Source organism: Ovis canadensis, chromosome 18, assembly GCF_042477335.2.
Source record: "Ovis canadensis isolate MfBH-ARS-UI-01 breed Bighorn chromosome 18, ARS-UI_OviCan_v2, whole genome shotgun sequence".
Taxonomy (NCBI): Eukaryota; Metazoa; Chordata; class Mammalia; order Artiodactyla; family Bovidae; genus Ovis; species Ovis canadensis.
This window is the reverse complement of record NC_091262.1, coordinates 68581710-68598811: the sequence shown is the minus strand read 5'-3', so window position 1 is coordinate 68598811 and position 17102 is coordinate 68581710. Positions and strand designations below refer to the sequence as shown.

General features: G+C 35.8%; 1 protein-coding gene across 3 annotated transcripts in view; it reads left to right on the top strand.

Moving 5' to 3' along the window:
- Positions 1–17102, top strand: part of MIS18BP1 (MIS18 binding protein 1) — a 45198-nt gene that overhangs the window by 934 nt on the left and 27162 nt on the right. For 2 of the 3 annotated variants that reach the window (XM_069558819.1, XM_069558820.1), the window contains exons 2-8: positions 698–1104; positions 4473–5095; positions 8248–8367; positions 8538–9004; positions 9964–10037; positions 11911–12041; positions 16523–16610. In XM_069558819.1, coding sequence (XP_069414920.1) covers positions 4564–5095; positions 8248–8367; positions 8538–9004; positions 9964–10037; positions 11911–12041; positions 16523–16610 — 1412 coding nt within the window. In that variant the 5' untranslated portion in view covers positions 698–1104; positions 4473–4563. The remainder of the gene's footprint in view (positions 1–697; positions 1105–4472; positions 5096–8247; positions 8368–8537; positions 9005–9963; positions 10038–11910; positions 12042–16522; positions 16611–17102) is intronic. The other variant, XM_069558818.1, reaches the window with a different exon arrangement.

Here is a 17102-nt window from a genome sequence, read left to right as displayed (position 1 = left end):
TGTTTCTAGTTAGCCCTGTGCTTTAGTGAATAGTAGAATTTTGGTAGCCATCTAGATTGTTTCTAATTAGTTTAGTACTTCCGTGAACATCCTTCTATAGGCCTGTTTAAGAACTTGGGCTTTGAAATCAGATAGACTGGGGTCCTGCTCTTGTCAGTGGGACCTTGGACTTTTAGGCCTTAGTTTTCTCATCTTCAAAATGGGGACAATAACAGTACTTAACTGATATGAATTGCTGTAAGATTAAGTAGTGTCTAGTGTCTGACGTAGATGCAGTAGGTGTTGAATATTATTACCACATATGTATTTGCATTCTTATGTAGATGTAAGAAAAATTTTAAGTGGAATTTATTGATCAATGGCATGCACACCTATATTTTGAAATTAACCTTTACCAATCTGGTAAACATAAGAAGTCTCACTGTTTAATTTGCATCTCTTCATTTGTTAGTAAAATAGAGTGTCATTTTGACTCATTTATGGGCCATTTGTATTCTATTAAATGCCTTTCATGTCCTTTGGCCATTTTTTATGTTTATCATTTCTTTTAAATAGGTTCATTTGGTTTCTTTGAATGTTTGGCCAAAAAGTTCCTTTGGTTTTTAAGTATAAATGAAAGACCTTTTTCATTTTCACCAAGAATTTTATTGAACAGCATATTCACCGTTTTATTCCACTACCTTCTGCTGTTTTTCAGGCAACTTCATAATTCCATCTTCCCAAAACTTTTTATCTTTTTGAGCAAAGAACACTTCCACTTGCCATTTATAGTCCTCCAGGAGACTGAAATTTTTTTCATTAAGAGAATTTTGTAAAGACTGAAATAAACGGGAATCTGAAGATGCAATGTCTGGTGAATCTGGCAGATAAATCAGAACTTCCCAGACAAGCTGTTAACAGTTTTTGCCTGGCCATCAAAGAAACATGGAGGCTTGTGTTACCCTGATGGAAGATTATGTGTTTTCTGTTGACTAATGCCTGACGCTTTTCGTTGAGTGCTGCTTTCAATTGGTCTAATTGGGAGCAGTTCTTCGAGCTCATAATAGGGGTCTCCTTTCCAGTCCCACCACAGACACATCATCTTTGGAAGAAGACTAGCCTTTGGTATGGTTGGTAGTGGTTCATTTCACTTGCCCCATGACCTCTTCCATTCCACATTATTGTACAGTATTCACTTTCCATCACGCGTCACAATTTATTTTAAAAATGGAATGTTTTTATTACAGTTCAGCAGAGAATCACATGCAGAAATACAGTCAAGAATGTTTTTTTGCTTAACTTATGTGGAACCCAAACATCAAACGGATTAACATAACCAAGCTGGTGGAAAAGATTTTCAGTGCTTGATTTGGATATTTTGAGTATGTTGCCTATCTCCCACATGGCATAGTGTTGATTGTTCTCAATTAATGTCTCAATTTGATCGCTATCAACTTCAAATGGTTATTGCACCAGGGGGCATTGTCCAGCAAGAAATCTCCAGTGCAAAATTTTGCAAACCACTTTTGACAGGGTTGATGTTTGATCAGTCACAGTAGCTTCTCCATACACTGCACAAATTTTTTTTTTTTGCATTTTAGTTGTATTTCCACCTTTCTTGAAATAATAAAGCATAATATGCCAAAAATGTGACCTTTTTCTTCCAGCTTTAATATTAAAATGGCTACACAATAGTTCACTAATCTTTTTTTTTTTTTAATGCATTGTGAATGACAGCTGTCACAATACAATCTGACAGAACTGTTCTGAATGAAGTTAAAGACAAATAAGCTCTACTAGAACCACCTTATGGGAAAAACCAAACAAATTCTTTGGCCAACTCAATATATTGTGTGCTGCACTTTTTCCCAAGTATATCATTTGTCAGTTAACTTATTGTTCCTGTAATTTTTTCCCAACACTGTCTCCCAGTTTTGGTTAGTGTGCCTTGGGAGTTTTGACCCATTCCATTATAATTAATATTACTACCACAATAGTAAATTCCTAGAACTTTTTATGTCTCCGTAGGAAGAAGAGTAAAAGTTAAATTCAGTATTATATCCATGATAACTGTTGTTTAGCTTTCTAGATACTCTAGATACTCATAGCTGCTTTTTCATACTCATAGCTAGTTTTCCCATGCCTGAGTCTTTATTTTGAATAAATAGCAATTTTTCCTAGTATATCAGCATGTCAGTTTTCAGAATAAATTTTAAGTATTAGGTTTTTCAAATAGTTTTAAGCATTTAATGAAGGCACAAGCATAGCACTTTAGAATTCACCTTGTCTTCTCCAGTCCTAGAAGGAACCTAAATAGGAAGGAAATCTAAAAAAGAATGGATATATGTATACATATAACTGATTCACTTTGCAGAAACTAATACAACTTTGTAAGGCAAGTATACGCCAATAAAAACAATTAAATAAATTGCATGATTTTCTTAGTAGCATGATGAAATCTCACACTGTCCTTCTAGGAATGTTAATCACCCCTTTGTCCAGCATATCCCGTGCACTAGTCACTTAGCAGTCCTCTCAGTTATCAGATGGACTGTTGAAGTATCATAGTGCTTTTGGTCAGGTAACCCTAATCTTACTTAATAATTGTCCCAAATCACAAGAGTAGTGCTGCTGGCAATTTGGGTATCCCAAAGAAAAGTTGTAAAGTGCTTCCTTTAAGTGAAAAGGTGAAAGCTCTTGACTTAATGAGGAAAAAAATTGTATGCTGAGATTGCTAAGGTCTGGATAAAAATGAGTCTCCTATTTGTGAGGAAGGAAAAAGAAATGCATGCAGATTTTGCTGTTGACCCCCCAAACTGCAAAAGTTACAGCCGCAGTCCATGATAAATGTGAAGTGGGAAAGCCATTGAATTTGTGTTTTGAGTGAGGTGACATTCATATAACTTTTAGTACAGTATATTGTTATAATTGTTTTGTTATTGTTAATTTCTTACTGTGCCTGATTTACAAATTAAACTTTACCATAGGTATGTATGTAAAGGGAAAAACAGTATATATAGGCTCTGGCACTATCCATAATTTCAGGCATTGACTGGTGGTCTTGGAGTGTATCCCCCTGGGAGAAGCGGGCGGGGGAGGGGGTGGTGGGGAGGAGAAACTATTGTGCTATAGATTGGTCTGTTCTTGTTTCTGCTAATTTATTAGCAGTTTATACTTATTGTTGAGCATTTCATTAGGTTCTAAAGAAATGAGATTGTGTAAACCTGCGCATGCTTTGCCATCTTTCCATGCAGTTGTCCCAGTTTATTCATTTTTGTTTTTGAGAACTTAAACTGAATGGCCAGTGAGTATTGTAACTCCAAGCACAGGATTCCTGTCATTACTGTCTTGCCAAATGCATGAATATATGCGCTAATACATATTTGCTGAATTCAGTGGGGTTTGTGTCGTTCCTAAGATACTGGGTATCTTTGTCAGCTCTTGTTATTGAGGAATATTTCATTTTTTTCTCTTATAAAATATCAAATAAAATGGTAGTTTGTATATGCATTTCTAACTTGTATATTTATTTCTCGCTGAAGTTACTGTAGATAAAGATACTTGATGTCTTTGGTCTGAATGAATTTATATTTTCTGAAATACATTTTTTATGTTTATATGATCAAAAACATTGGAATAGTTATAAATTCAGTGATAAGAGATGCTGTAAATCTAGACTTATAAGTTCTAAGCTCCTTTAGGTTAAAATATTGTATTAATTTACCGAGTATAGCAGAATGCAACTGTATGGTTCATCACCTAGAAATTTCTAGGTGTGGGAAATAAAATTTATATGTAAGAAACAAGCTAAAACAAGTCTAAGACCATGTGTGCCCAAGTACATGATTTCCTCTAAAAATTCTAAGCAGCAGTAAATGTTCAGAAAATTATAATGAATATAATTTACTTTTGATTTGAAGTCTTTTTTTTTTAAAACTAAAATCTCACATTAAAAAGTTCTGCAGCATAACAGATATCAGGATTGGAGATAATTAACTTAAAAATTGAATGGATTTTTAACCTTCATCAGGAATGTCATGTAGCTGCTGCCTTAAAATTTAAGTTCTTAAAAGGAAAAACCATATTTGTGAAACTTAATCTTTTCATAACTTAATTTATTGCCATATGCAGCTGTCATTTAATGTTTTTTGATGCAAATATTAGATTGGAACCTCCAGGACTTGAGGTTCAAGTAAATTTTAAAAACAGATATTCAAAAATTCTGCTCTTAGAGTGATGAGGTAGAAGACTTGATGGGAGCTGCTTTTTTGCAGAGAATAAATTTAAAAACCAACTGTTTATTACTGAAAAATAATAAATGAAACTTTAACAAAAATATAAAATCTTAGTCTGCTTTGTGAGGTATAGATTATCCAGTGTTGTTATGAACCAATTAAACCTTTTACTTTGTATAATGTTATTATGGAAAGCAAATAAACTTAACCTTTTCTGTACGGAAGCATGATAAAAATTGATTTCACATTGAACTGCAGGTTCCTCTGGCCCCCTGCTGAAGGTCTGTCCTGAAAATTGTGTTTAAGTGAATTTTCTGTTAAAGGGAATTTGTTGCTTCTGTTTATCAAGATGATTGCAACACCTTTGAAACATCCAGGAATTCACCTGCCTTCAGAGACATCTTCTCAAAGGAGAAACGTGCCCATGCATGCAATCTTTTATGACAGCATTCCTTCAGGCACACTTACTCCTGTAAAAGAGTTGATGAAATATCAGATATCCTCTTTAAAACCGAATAGTCATAAGAAGAGTCAGTTTGTAGAAATGGCAGTTTTTAATAATAAAAATGTATTTCAGTCGACTTTGCTAGCGGAGGCTGCTACCTCTAACAGTTCTCTTGATATCAGTGCTATAAAGCCCAACAAGGATGAATTTGAAAATAAAGCAAGCTTTGAAACACCAGAAAAAATATTTCAAAGAATGAAAGAAAAAGTACTACGCAACAAGCAAGAACAAGCATCAAGAAACAGTTTTTTGGAACCAACACAAAATGAAAGTTTCGCTCCTAATGGAGCTGAGGAAAGAATATTACAGCATACCTACCTCTGTGAAGAAAAGGAAAACAACAAATCATTCCAGCCAGAAAACAATTCACTAAGAGGTTAGTTTTATTATGTGTTGGTTGAAAAGCTATAATGTGTTTAGTGTTTATTGTGTCTGACACTTTTAGGTACTCAGGGAACAGCAGTGAGCAAAACGAACAAAAATCTCTGCCCTCATGAAGCTAGTTTACATTCGGGTGGTGGCAGACAGATCATTAACTAAGTACTTTTTAGAATATAATAGAAATGATTTGGAAAGAGAAAGCAGAGTAAGCATGATGGGGAGAGTTGGAGCAGGTTTTAATTTTTCATGGGGTGGTCAGTGTTTCAATGAGAAGGTGGTATTTGAGCCAAAAAAATTGAAGGAAGTGATAGATACAGATAGATATCTTGCATCTGGTACAAGTGCCCTGAAATAGAAGCATGCAGACTAGCTAGGAGATTACCAAGGAGTGAATGGGCAGCTGGGGAGCAGGGGATAAATAAGGAGAGGGTCAGATAAAGTGTCTTTTAGGAGGGTCCTATAAGGGCCTCATAGGTAAAATAAGGGTTTGGGTTTTTATTGTGAGCAAATTAAGGAGCCACTAGAGGGTTTTGAGCAGAGGAATGTCGCAGTCTGACTTAAATTTTAAAAGTATCACTCTAGCTGTTAATTTGAAATAGTTATTTTAGTATTCCAGGTGAGAGATGGCATTGGCTTGGTCGGGTGGTAGCAGTGGAGATGATAAAGAGTTGCTGGATTCCAGATAGATTTTGGTTTTGGCAAGGGTGGGGGTTGGGGAGGGGGGTTGTTAATTTGTTTTAATATTTTATTTATTTATTTGGCTGCACAGGGTCTTAATTGTGGCACATGTGATCTTTTAGTTTTGGCATGTGGGATCTAGTTCCCTAAGCAGGGATCAAACCCAGGCCCCCTGCGTTGGGAGTTCATGGAATCTTAGCCACTGGACCACCAAGGAAGTCCCTCCAGATATATGTTGAGATGGGAGTGTGGAATATAAGAGAGGTATAAAGGATGACCTGGGTGATTTGTTTGGTTTGGGTTTTTTTTTTTGCTCAAGCAACTGGAAGAATGGAGCAGTTTAACTGAGGTGGAGCAGACAGAGGTGGAATAGTTTTGAGGACTCAGTAATTATGTTTCTTGTCATATCAATTTTGATATGTCTGTTAAATACTGAAGTGTAGATGTGAATTAGGCTGTTGAAAAAAATTAGTTGGAATTTAGGGAAGTGGCCTACCTGAGAAATACATTTGGAGTCATTAGCACCTAAATGGTATTTAAAGCTATAAGATTAGATGGGATCATCAAGAAGTAAGTATATTATACTTGAAAAAACTGTGTATGTTGAAATGTTTTCAGAGAAAACGTTTAAGGATGAGTTCTGGGGCACCCTGAAATTTAGAAGTTAGAATAAAGAGCAGAAAGTAGTGAAAGCCACTGAGACGATGAGGAAGAAAAACCAAAACGGTAACTTCAGAAGCCAGTAATTGATAAAAGATACTTTACATGCATTATCTCATTTGCTCCTTTCAGCAAACACTATGGATTTATGCTCATTTAATTGTCTAGGAAATGGAGCTTTTAAATAAATTGACGTCTGCTCTGTGTCAATGGCATTCCACTCCAGTACTCTTGCCTGGAAAATCCCATGGACGGAGGAGCCTGGTGGCCTGCAGTCCATGGGATCGCGAAGAGTTGGACATGACTGAGCGACTTCACTTTCACGTTTCACTTTCATGCATTGGAGAAGGAAATGGCAACCCACTCCAGCGTTCTTGCCTGGAGAATCCCAGGGACAGGGGAGCCGGATGGGCTGCCGTCTATGGGGTCGCACAGAGTCAGACGACTGAAGTGACTTAGCAGCAGCAGCAGCCTTAGCAGCGGCACCATGGGTCTCACAGGTAGTAAGTAAGTGATAAGCTGAGAATTAAATACACATATCTATTAGAAAGCTCATGCTCTTAACTGCTACATAATAGATTGTGGGTATATTGTTGTATTTCAAAGACAGTGATGTATTTTGACACAAAAGTGGTTTTCTAAGGGAGTTTAGGATGGAGGTAGGTGAATATACAAATAATTTCATACAGTCTAAGAGAAAAGGGGTAAGCAAGAGAAATAAGGTACATTATGGCATGTTTTATATGTAAACTGGGATTAGAGAAAGGAAGAAACAACTGACTGCTTTAAGAATCTGCTGACTTCCTAGAAAATACACATATATGCAAACACAGATTTTGTATGTAATTTCAGAGATCTTTTGGAGAGTCCCTACATGGATCCCTGAATTGAAATAAATGGCCTGTGTTCTGTACCATGTTGTATATGATTGAATTATCTACTCATCTGTACTACATTGCTCTGCCATTTCTAGTAGAATGATTTAAAGAAATAGAAACTTACCTTATATGACATATCATTATAATAAAATCTTTATATTGAGGTTTGTAAGGCCAAAGCAACATACATATTAAAGTATAATCACTACCAGTTTTTTCAAGTATAATATTTGAAATTAAACATATAAAATAATTCAGTTTTTCCTTCTCTGGTACAAATTTTAAGTTTATTACCTTCCCCTTTTTATGTGAAAGAAACTCATTTCTATATTCAAGATACAGAACTTTAACCATCTAGGATGTAAAGCAGAATAAAATATAAACAATGCAATTAGTTCCTGTTTGTCTAGTGATTAAGCCTACCAAATTTGTGTCTTTGAAGACCTGCTAAAGGGATGTCAAAGCAGTATAAATTATGACTTAGTCTGCTACTGAATCTCAACATTTTGATTTTTAAATCTGTTACAACTGTTCGTCCACATTTTAGAAATTTCCAGAACCAGAACAAAATCAGAATTTTCAAGACAGGATGGCGCTTGATATATGACCTTGACATATACATATCTGATTTGTGGCAGCACTAGAATTTTATTCTAGATCTCTAGGTGTCTAAGTCCAGTAGTATACTTGTGTCTAGAGCTGGCAGGTAATGCGGAGAAATTTTTAAAAAATTCTTTCTCAGCATAATACAGGTATAGAGAATGCATTGAAGATATGAGATAATAATAAAGGGCAAAAACTCAATGTAACTGTCATGTATTTAAGTATACTCTGTGGGTCTGATCATTACCAAATTTAAATCTTTATTCCAAGAGTTTTAAAGGCATTTTTTTCTCTTATTGACTAATACAACTTCTTTCTTTAAAAAAAGAAAACTCAACCTCAGTCCAAGAAGTTCCTCTGGAATCATCAAATAATATTTTTGTGCCAGTCAAGCAAAAGATTACATATCAGCAGGAAAAGAAGGTGCCTCTGCACAATTTAACTTATGGTAAAGTGCTTTTTGTTTTGTTTTTAGTTTGTTATTTGAATGTATGGTTAAATGTTCTAGATAATTATTTTCCCTGTATAGGCAATTCAAAGTTTTAAATTTTTCTCTTGTTCTCTTTTCATTTCGTATTAACCATCTGTAAATTTTGTTTGGTTTTGTATTTTTTGCAGAGCTTCCAGTTCTGAATCAAGAACGTAAAAATGTTGCAGCTGCAAACAGGGTACTAACTAGAGCTCAGCTGGCTAGACAAATTCTTCACTCAAAGGAGAATATAGTTGCAACCAATAAATCCAAAAAGGAAACATTTATTTTAGAAGACATTGATTCTACCCGTGAAAAGTCCCCAAATACCACTGTTGAGACTCTTTGTGGTAATAATGTTGAGAATGGTGGTCAATTACTGGTTTCTAGTGATAGTAAGATTACAACAGAAGGCACTTCAAAACAGGAAATTAAGGAAGGAAATGAGAGAACAGTGCACAGAGAGACTGCTTTTCCAGGTTCCTTGAATGATACTTGTAAAATCGTGCTTGCAACTCCGCAATGTCATATAACAATACCTCAGAGATCAAAAATAAATGCCTGGAACCTTTCTCCAAGTATAAGCCAAACTATTACAAATGGAGTTAAAATTAAGGTAGGAAAACTTTTAAGGCAGATAAATACTTGTTTTCACCCTCATTCTTAAAGTGCATAAGCTCTTTTGCTCTCATTAACAGGTTCATTTTGGGTTTTTGTTAATATTTAGTGTAGAGGCAGTGTGGCCTAGTGAAATGAGCAGTGGATTAAAAGTTAAGAAGACCCAGGCGTGAAGTCTTATTTTGCTCTATCACTAGTTGCATAGTCTTCAACTCCCTTTGGGGATGAATACTGAGGTATTCTTGTTCTTAAATTTTTTTTCCTGATTCTTGGTGTTCTATTAACAGAGCAATTAAAAGGGAAAGGAATTAGAGCATCTAAAGATTTGAGAAGTTTTACTGTTGTAACACTGGAGTAGGAAATGGCAACCCACTCCAGTATTCTTGCCTGGAGAATCCCATGGATAGAGGAGCTGTTCAGATGTTTGCTTTGGAATAGAATACTAAATATAGATTACTAGCAATCACCTTTATAGTTTATAGGAAATAGAATGCAACTCCAAATCAACTTTTCAAAAAATAAATGTTCTAATTATATAGGGCGAAGAGTGATGGTGAAATGCATACTACTTAACTTGTTTTCTCTAAGTTATTGTGTCTTTTGTGGCTTTGGTATTTTAATGGATACCTCAAGATTTTAAGTGGCTTTTTCCCTTAGTGGTTAAGATATTTGACATAAGAGTATTTAAAGTATAATTGATTCTGGATTGTATTAATAGAACAAACTGCAGTACAACTTCAGTTCAGTCTCTCTCCATCTTTTGTTTCAATTATGCATAAGAGTTTTTACCTTATTGCTATATAGAATAGGATGTGATTCTTAGGTAGATGAACACTAAGGACTCATTTGGATTACTTGTGTAAGTTCTTTCTTTTAATTTAATGTAAACTGATTTTGTAATGCATATGGTGCAAGTAATGTAAGAAGTAATATGTATTTCACTTTATGCTTTATCAGGTAGTCCAGCTACAGGAATGGATGATTAAAGTCATCAATAATAACACTGCTATATGTGTAGAAGGAAAACTGACGTAAGTATAACTTTTCAGTATTCTTTTAGTAAAATTTATGATAAGAGATTTGTGTGTAAGAACTTACAAGGAGATGCATGATAAATCGCATCTTGCTGTAAAACAAAGACTTTCTAACGAGGTTAGAAACTGATAGAAAAGTAATATGAGTATGGCCATTTTGATTGTAACTAGCTTTCTTGCTTTTCCAAGAAATTTGTTAACTCGTATTATTTTTAAAATAGGGACAGCTCAGATTTGTATGAATGTGCTTTATTTTTTTCAGAGGTTCTAGTAAGTGGGCTGGGATTATCTGCTTGATGATAATGACTGCTTGTAGTTAACATTTACTACATGCATTTCAGTCCAGAGTCTCACATCTAACTTGGGAAAACCAAAACCAGATATGTATTTACTGATTCAGAAAAGAAATCAAAATTATTTAACAGTGTGCCACACAGCTACATGTTAAGTAATCACTGGCACTTTATGGGTTTCCCTAAAATGAAAGCATCCTTTGGTAAGTGGGCTTTGCCTAGTTCTGCTACTCCGCTAGTTCCATTTCCTGTTCTTCAAAACCAGTTTTCTCAGTGGTTAAAAAAAATGTAGTAAAAGGTTGTAATAAAAAGTACACTGTATCACTGTTAGAGATACTTACCTGAAAGTTTATGAGTATATAAAATCTGTCTTGCTCACCTTATTTCTTGCTTGCCTGGTGCCCATTCATTTCCTTAATATCCAGAGGCAGCACTGATTGCCTCTGTTGCAGTCCCATTACTACTGCTTACTGCCTGTATGACTTAGGCAAAGTACTTACCCTCTTTCAGTCTCATTTTCTTCATTTGTGTAATGATGATAATAGCATGACCTACTTTTTGAATTATTTTGAGGATTAAATGAGTTAATATTTATAAGACTTTGAGAACAGTGCTTGAGTACTGTTTAAATATTTGTTACATAAAATAGTGAAAGTCACTCAGTCGTGTCCGACTCTTGTGACCCCATGGACTATACAGTCCATGAAATTCTCTAGGCCGGAATACTGGTGTGGGTAGCCTTTCCCTTCTCCAGGGGATGTTCCCAACCCAGAGATTGAACCCAGGTATCCCGCATTGCAGGCACATTCTTTACCAGCTGAGCCACAAGGGAAGCCTGAAAAAGAACAGAGGATGAGAATATTGTGTTAAAGTATAACATATGAATTTAATTCCATTTGACGAAACTAAATGACCTTAACTTTCTCATTTATTATGCTTATATTTAGAATGTTTATTACTAACCTAATGAGTCAGAATGTTCATTTATCTAATATGTTTTAAAATTTTCTCTATGTTTATTCTTGGCTTCATGTAAAGAAATATAAAGAGTAGATTTATGGGTCAGTAGTTTGATGCAGCAGTTTGTTTTCTCACAGTTGGAACCTCTTTGGTACTTTCTAAAGAGGAAGGTAAAGACATTTGGCTGTATGGTGAGGGGGAACACAAGAGTAGAATAATTCAAACAGTATAACAGCATGAAAACTAACCCAGCATAGGCCCTGAGGAGAGTGACAGGGAAATCATCCTTTGGCGGTTTGGCATCAGTTGAGATAGAGTTGTGAGCTTTATTACCACAAGATATTTAGAGAACGCCTTGCTTTCTTGCTAATGAAACATTTTATACTAGCCACATGGTTTGGCCACAGTATAGTTTCTTGGTACTCAGGTTCACATTAGCCAAGAGGTTGAGTTCTGTTGCAGTGTTTGGCCCTCAAATGTTTTGTAATTAGATTAATAGCATTGTAGCTGGAGTGCAAATTTATTCCTGTTACAAATTTATATACTTAAATGTGTACATTGCAATTCTTGGTAAAATGTGAATATTTTGGCTTTAACTAAGCTTTTTTTCCTCCTAGAGACATCACCAACATATATTGGCACAGTAATGTAATTATAGAACGGATTAAGCACAACAAACTTAGAACTTTATCAGGCAACATTTATGTACTAAAAGGAATGATAGACCAAATTTCCATGAAAGAAGCAGGTAATGACTGTGATTACTAATTGGAAGAATTACTTTACTAAGTGAAATAATTAATCATATTTCAAACCATATTTTTGCTTTTAATTAGGTGCTTTAAAATTACATGTCAACACTAAAAATTAAAAAATACTGCCAAAATTATGTACAACTATTATATATGTTGGTCCTTTATTATGATTTACTGTTATTGACAGTTTAAGTCCAATTATTTAAAAAATATTCAAATGAAATGTTCCTTATTTGTGAGGAACTGGCTATAAGAATATAGTTTAGCTCCCTAATTCCTCTTTTGTTGAACCTGCCTGGCATAACCCTAGTCCGGATACAATCTTATTTTCTGTCTACGCCTAGTACACAGCTAATGTGACTAAAGAAAAGCACACCTGAGTAGTCTGCTTTAAATCTATGACTACCAGCAACAAATTGTGGTCTCAGTGCCACTTGGTATCCTACCATTCATTCCCTAATGGTCCCTAATCCATTCATTCTCCCATCATCCTCAATGACTATTTCCTATTTCTACATCTCTCCTACCTTCCTCTCAGCTTGGCCGGTGGGGGAACAAGGAGAAGACTTAAAGCAACAGGAACAATCAAGAGAACTTTTCTGCCACATCTCTCATCTGCTTGTATCTGTACCTGCTTTTATTGGGCAAGCCTCGTACATTCCTGTCTGTGTCAACCTGTTTATACTTTAGTTCCTGTCGTCTTTTACTCAAAAATATCACTCTAGTAATTCTCTCTTCTACCACAAAGAAAATCAAAACAAAAAAAACACTCTCTTTTGTGTAAAAAAATCAAAGTTATTAGAATGTATTTGTATTTAAGAGATCATCAACATAAAATAATCATATGTATGTGTTACATATTAATCACAAACCAAAAATATATACTAGATACACACACACACACAAAAGAGAAAGGAATTCAAATGCAACACAAAAGATAGTCATCAAAAGAAGGAACAAAAAACTACAAACACAACCAGAAAATAATTAATAAAACAGTTATAACTACTTTAAATATAACTGTAAGTATACATGGCCCAAATGCTCCCAATCAAAAGACAGAGTGGCAGAATGGATACAAAAACAAAGAGACTCCTTTCAAATCTAAAAATACACTCAAGACAGAAAGTGAAGGGATGGAAAAAGGTATTCCATGTAAATGGAAATGAAGCCAAGTTAGCAATGCTTATATCAGACAAGACAGACTTCTAAACAAAGATTGTAATAGAACACAAAGAATATTACATAATGATAAAGGGATCAGTAAAAAAAAAAAGATGTAACAGTTGTAAATATATAGGCGCCCAACCTAGGAACACCTAAATACGTAAATAACAAAGCTAAAGGTATCCCACTCCCTGAATTCAAACTATGCTACTAAGCTACAGTAATCAAAATACTGTGATACTGGCACCAAAGCAGCCACATAGGTCAACTGAACAGAATAGAGACCCCAGAAATAAACCTACGTGTATTTGGTCAATTAATTTACAACAGAGGAGGTAAGAATATAATGGGGACATGATGACGGCCTCTTCAATAAGTGATGCTGGGAAAACTGGATGGCTGCATGCAAAAGAATCAGACTAGAGTACTTCTTCACACTGTGTCCAAAAGTAAACTCAAAACGGGTTAGACTTAAGATCTGAAACCATAAAACTTCTAGAAGAAAACATAGTGAACCCTTTGACATATGCCTCAGCTATATTTTTCTAGATCTGTCTCCTCAGGCAAAGGCAACAAAAAAAATAAACAAATGGGACAACATCAAACTAAACTTTTGTACAGGAAAAGAAACTGTCAACAAAATGATAAAGCAACTTACTGAGTAGGAGGATGTATTTGCAAGCTATATTGCTGATAAGGGATTAATATCCAAAATACACAAAGAACTCATACAATTCAACATTAAAAAAAAAAATAGTTCTATTAAAAAATGAGAAGGGGTCTTCCCTGGTGGTCCAGTGGCTAAGACTCCATGCTTCCAACGCAGGGGGCCTGGGTTCAATCCGTGGTCAAGGAACTAGATCCCACATGCTGCAACTAAGTGTTCATATGCTGCAATGAAAGATCCCACATGCCATAACTAAGACCTGGTGCAGTAAAATAATTTTTTAAAAAACTGGGCAGAAGAGCTGTATAGGTATTTTCCAAAAGAAGATATACGGATGGCAAACAAAGATGCTCAACATCACTAATCATCAGAGAAATGCAAATTGGAAGCACAATGAGATACCACCTCATGCCTGTCAGAATAGCTATTATCCAAAAGACAAGAAATAACGTGCATTGGTGAGGTTATAGAGAAAAGGGAACCCTTATGCTGTGTTGGTGAGAAAGTAAATTGGTATGACCGCTATGGAAAACAGTGTGGAGGCTCCTCAAGAAATCAAAACGACCACAGGATCCAGCTGGCCACTTTGGGGTATTTTTCTGAGGAAAAGAAGAACACTAATTGGAAAGGTAAATGCACGCCTGTGTCCATCACAGCATTATTATAACAGCCAAGATACCAAAGCAGCTTAAGTGTCCACGATGGATGAGTGCAGAAGAAGATGAGGTGTGTGCATATACAAAAGATTATTATTCAGCCTTAAAGAAAGAATGAAATCTTACATTGTGACAACATGGAGGGACCCACAGGTATTAAACTAAGTGAAATCAGAGAAAGATAAACACGGTATGATTCCACTTGTATGTGGAATCTAAAAACCAAAGCAAATGAACAAGTTAAAACACAAAGAGATTCACAGATAAAGAGAACAGATGCTTGCCAGGAGGGAGAGGGATCAGGGAATGAGAACTAGGTGAGGGAGATTAAAACATACAGAATGCCAGTTCTATATGAGTCACAGGGATGAAGGGTACAGCATGGGGAAAGGGTATATCATCATCATTCTAATAGGTTCTGCAGTGAACAATATTCACATTGTTATAATGACACAATTTTTGATACAGTTAGAAGTATTGCAATGTGGAGAGAGGATTTGGAAGGAGAGGTGCAGATGTTAAATCTTCATCTCTTATTTATAAATTTTAAAATGGCATTTTTTCTTTTTATTGTATCTATATGAGGTGGTACATATTAACTCTTGTAATCATTTGGCAAGATATATGTTAATAAGCCATCATGCTGTACACCTTAAACTTAGACACTGTGCTGCGTGTCAGTTATTCCTTAAAAAAATAGGCTGAGGGCAGACCCTCTTAACCATGCTTCTTTCAGCCACTGTTGCTCTCACTGACAGCAAAACAACTCAGACAGTTCGTTATACTTAGATCTATTTCCTCTTGAATTCTTTTCCATCTTTTTTCTTGAATTCTCTTTAGTCTCTCCTTCATCCCCAGTTCTTCACGGAAACAGCCCTTATCAAAGTCACCAGTGGCCCCCACATTGCTAAATCCAGTGTACACATGACACGGTAATCATACCTACCTTCTTGAAATACTTTGTTTACTTGGCTTCTCGAATACCATATTTTCATGCTGCCTCACTCCCTGTTCCTTCATAGTTTCTTTAAGCTTACTTTTCTCCTTCTTTTCCTCTAAATAATGGAATCGACTAGGGCTCTTTCTATACTCAATGCTGTGCTGATTTCTTTTAGGGTTAAATTTCATTCATATTTTGACAAGTGTCAAATGAAGAATACTCCCCTAGCCACTCAACTTCTGTCTGCTCAGTTGACATCTCCACTAGGATGTCTACAGGCGTCTCAGAGTTAATATGTCAAAAACCTGATCTTCTCCATGTACTTCCACAGACTGTTCTCAAAATAGCAACTAATTCAGTCCTGTTAAAAAGTAAGTCATATTCTTTGGCTCCTCCACTCAGAATTTTTCTATAACTTCCCTATCTCACCCACAGTAAAAGATCCGGTCCATAAAATGACCCCAAGGCTTTAAAATCTCTCCCAGCTGCCTCTGTTACCCATCTGAGTACTAAGTGGCCTCCTAGTTCTTGCCTCTCCTCGTTTCACGTCGGCTACACCAGCCTCCCTGTGGTTCTACAGACAAGCCAGGCAGACTCTTGCTTCGTAGCCTTTCACTTTGTTCCCTCTGCTTCCATTGCTTTAACCTCATATTGCCACATTGCTCACTTCATGTACTTCAGGGCTTAACTCAAATGATGCTATTTCAGTGAGAACTTGTCTGTCCTTTTTTGAAATGCTGCCTGCCCCCTTTCTTTTCCCCTAAAATGAACACACTGATACCGCTATTCCTCTTAACTGCGTAACTTTTCTCCATAGCATAAATGACCACTCTAACAAATGAGATCTGGTTTGCTTTCTGTTTAGAAGGCAGTTTTCATGAAGGCAGATTTTTTGTTGTTGTTAATTGCTGAATCCTCAGTACCTCTGACTGTGCCTGACACATAGTAAGCAATTAAGTACATATTTTTAAATTATTTAATGAATGAATGACATGACTTTAAAATCTAGGCTTTCAGATAACTTGTTTGTTTATCATTAAATAGGTTACTCAAGAAGTCTCATAAGGAAATTTATGTTTGGATTTCCAGAAAAATGGAAAGAGTACATTGATAATTTTTTAGAAGAGTTAAGGTAAAGTAGGTTTTAACTTTTAAAACAAAGGTTATTTCTGTTTTTGGCTGTGCTGGGTCTTCCTTGCTATGCATGGGCTTTCGTTATAGAGAGTAGGGGCTGCTCTGTAGCTGCGATGCGTCAGCTTCTCACTGTGGTGGCTTCTCTTGTTACGGTGCACGGGCTTCGGGAGTTGCCTCAGGCAGCCCCAGGAGCTGTGACATGCAGGCTTAGCTGCTCCCAGGCATATGGGATCTTTCCAGACCAGGGATGGAATCCATGTCTCCTGCATTGGCAGGCGGATTCTCATCCACTGTGTCACTAGGGAAGTCTGTCTACCTTTTAACTTTTTAAAAAACAATCTTACTGATGTATAATTTACATCTGATAAACCACCCATTTTAGGTATAAAATTTGATGAGCATTTACCAATGTATATACTCATATAACCAATGGAAAGTGCTTTTAATTTCTGCTTTTGCAAATGTCCATTTTGAGCTATCTTTGATCTGA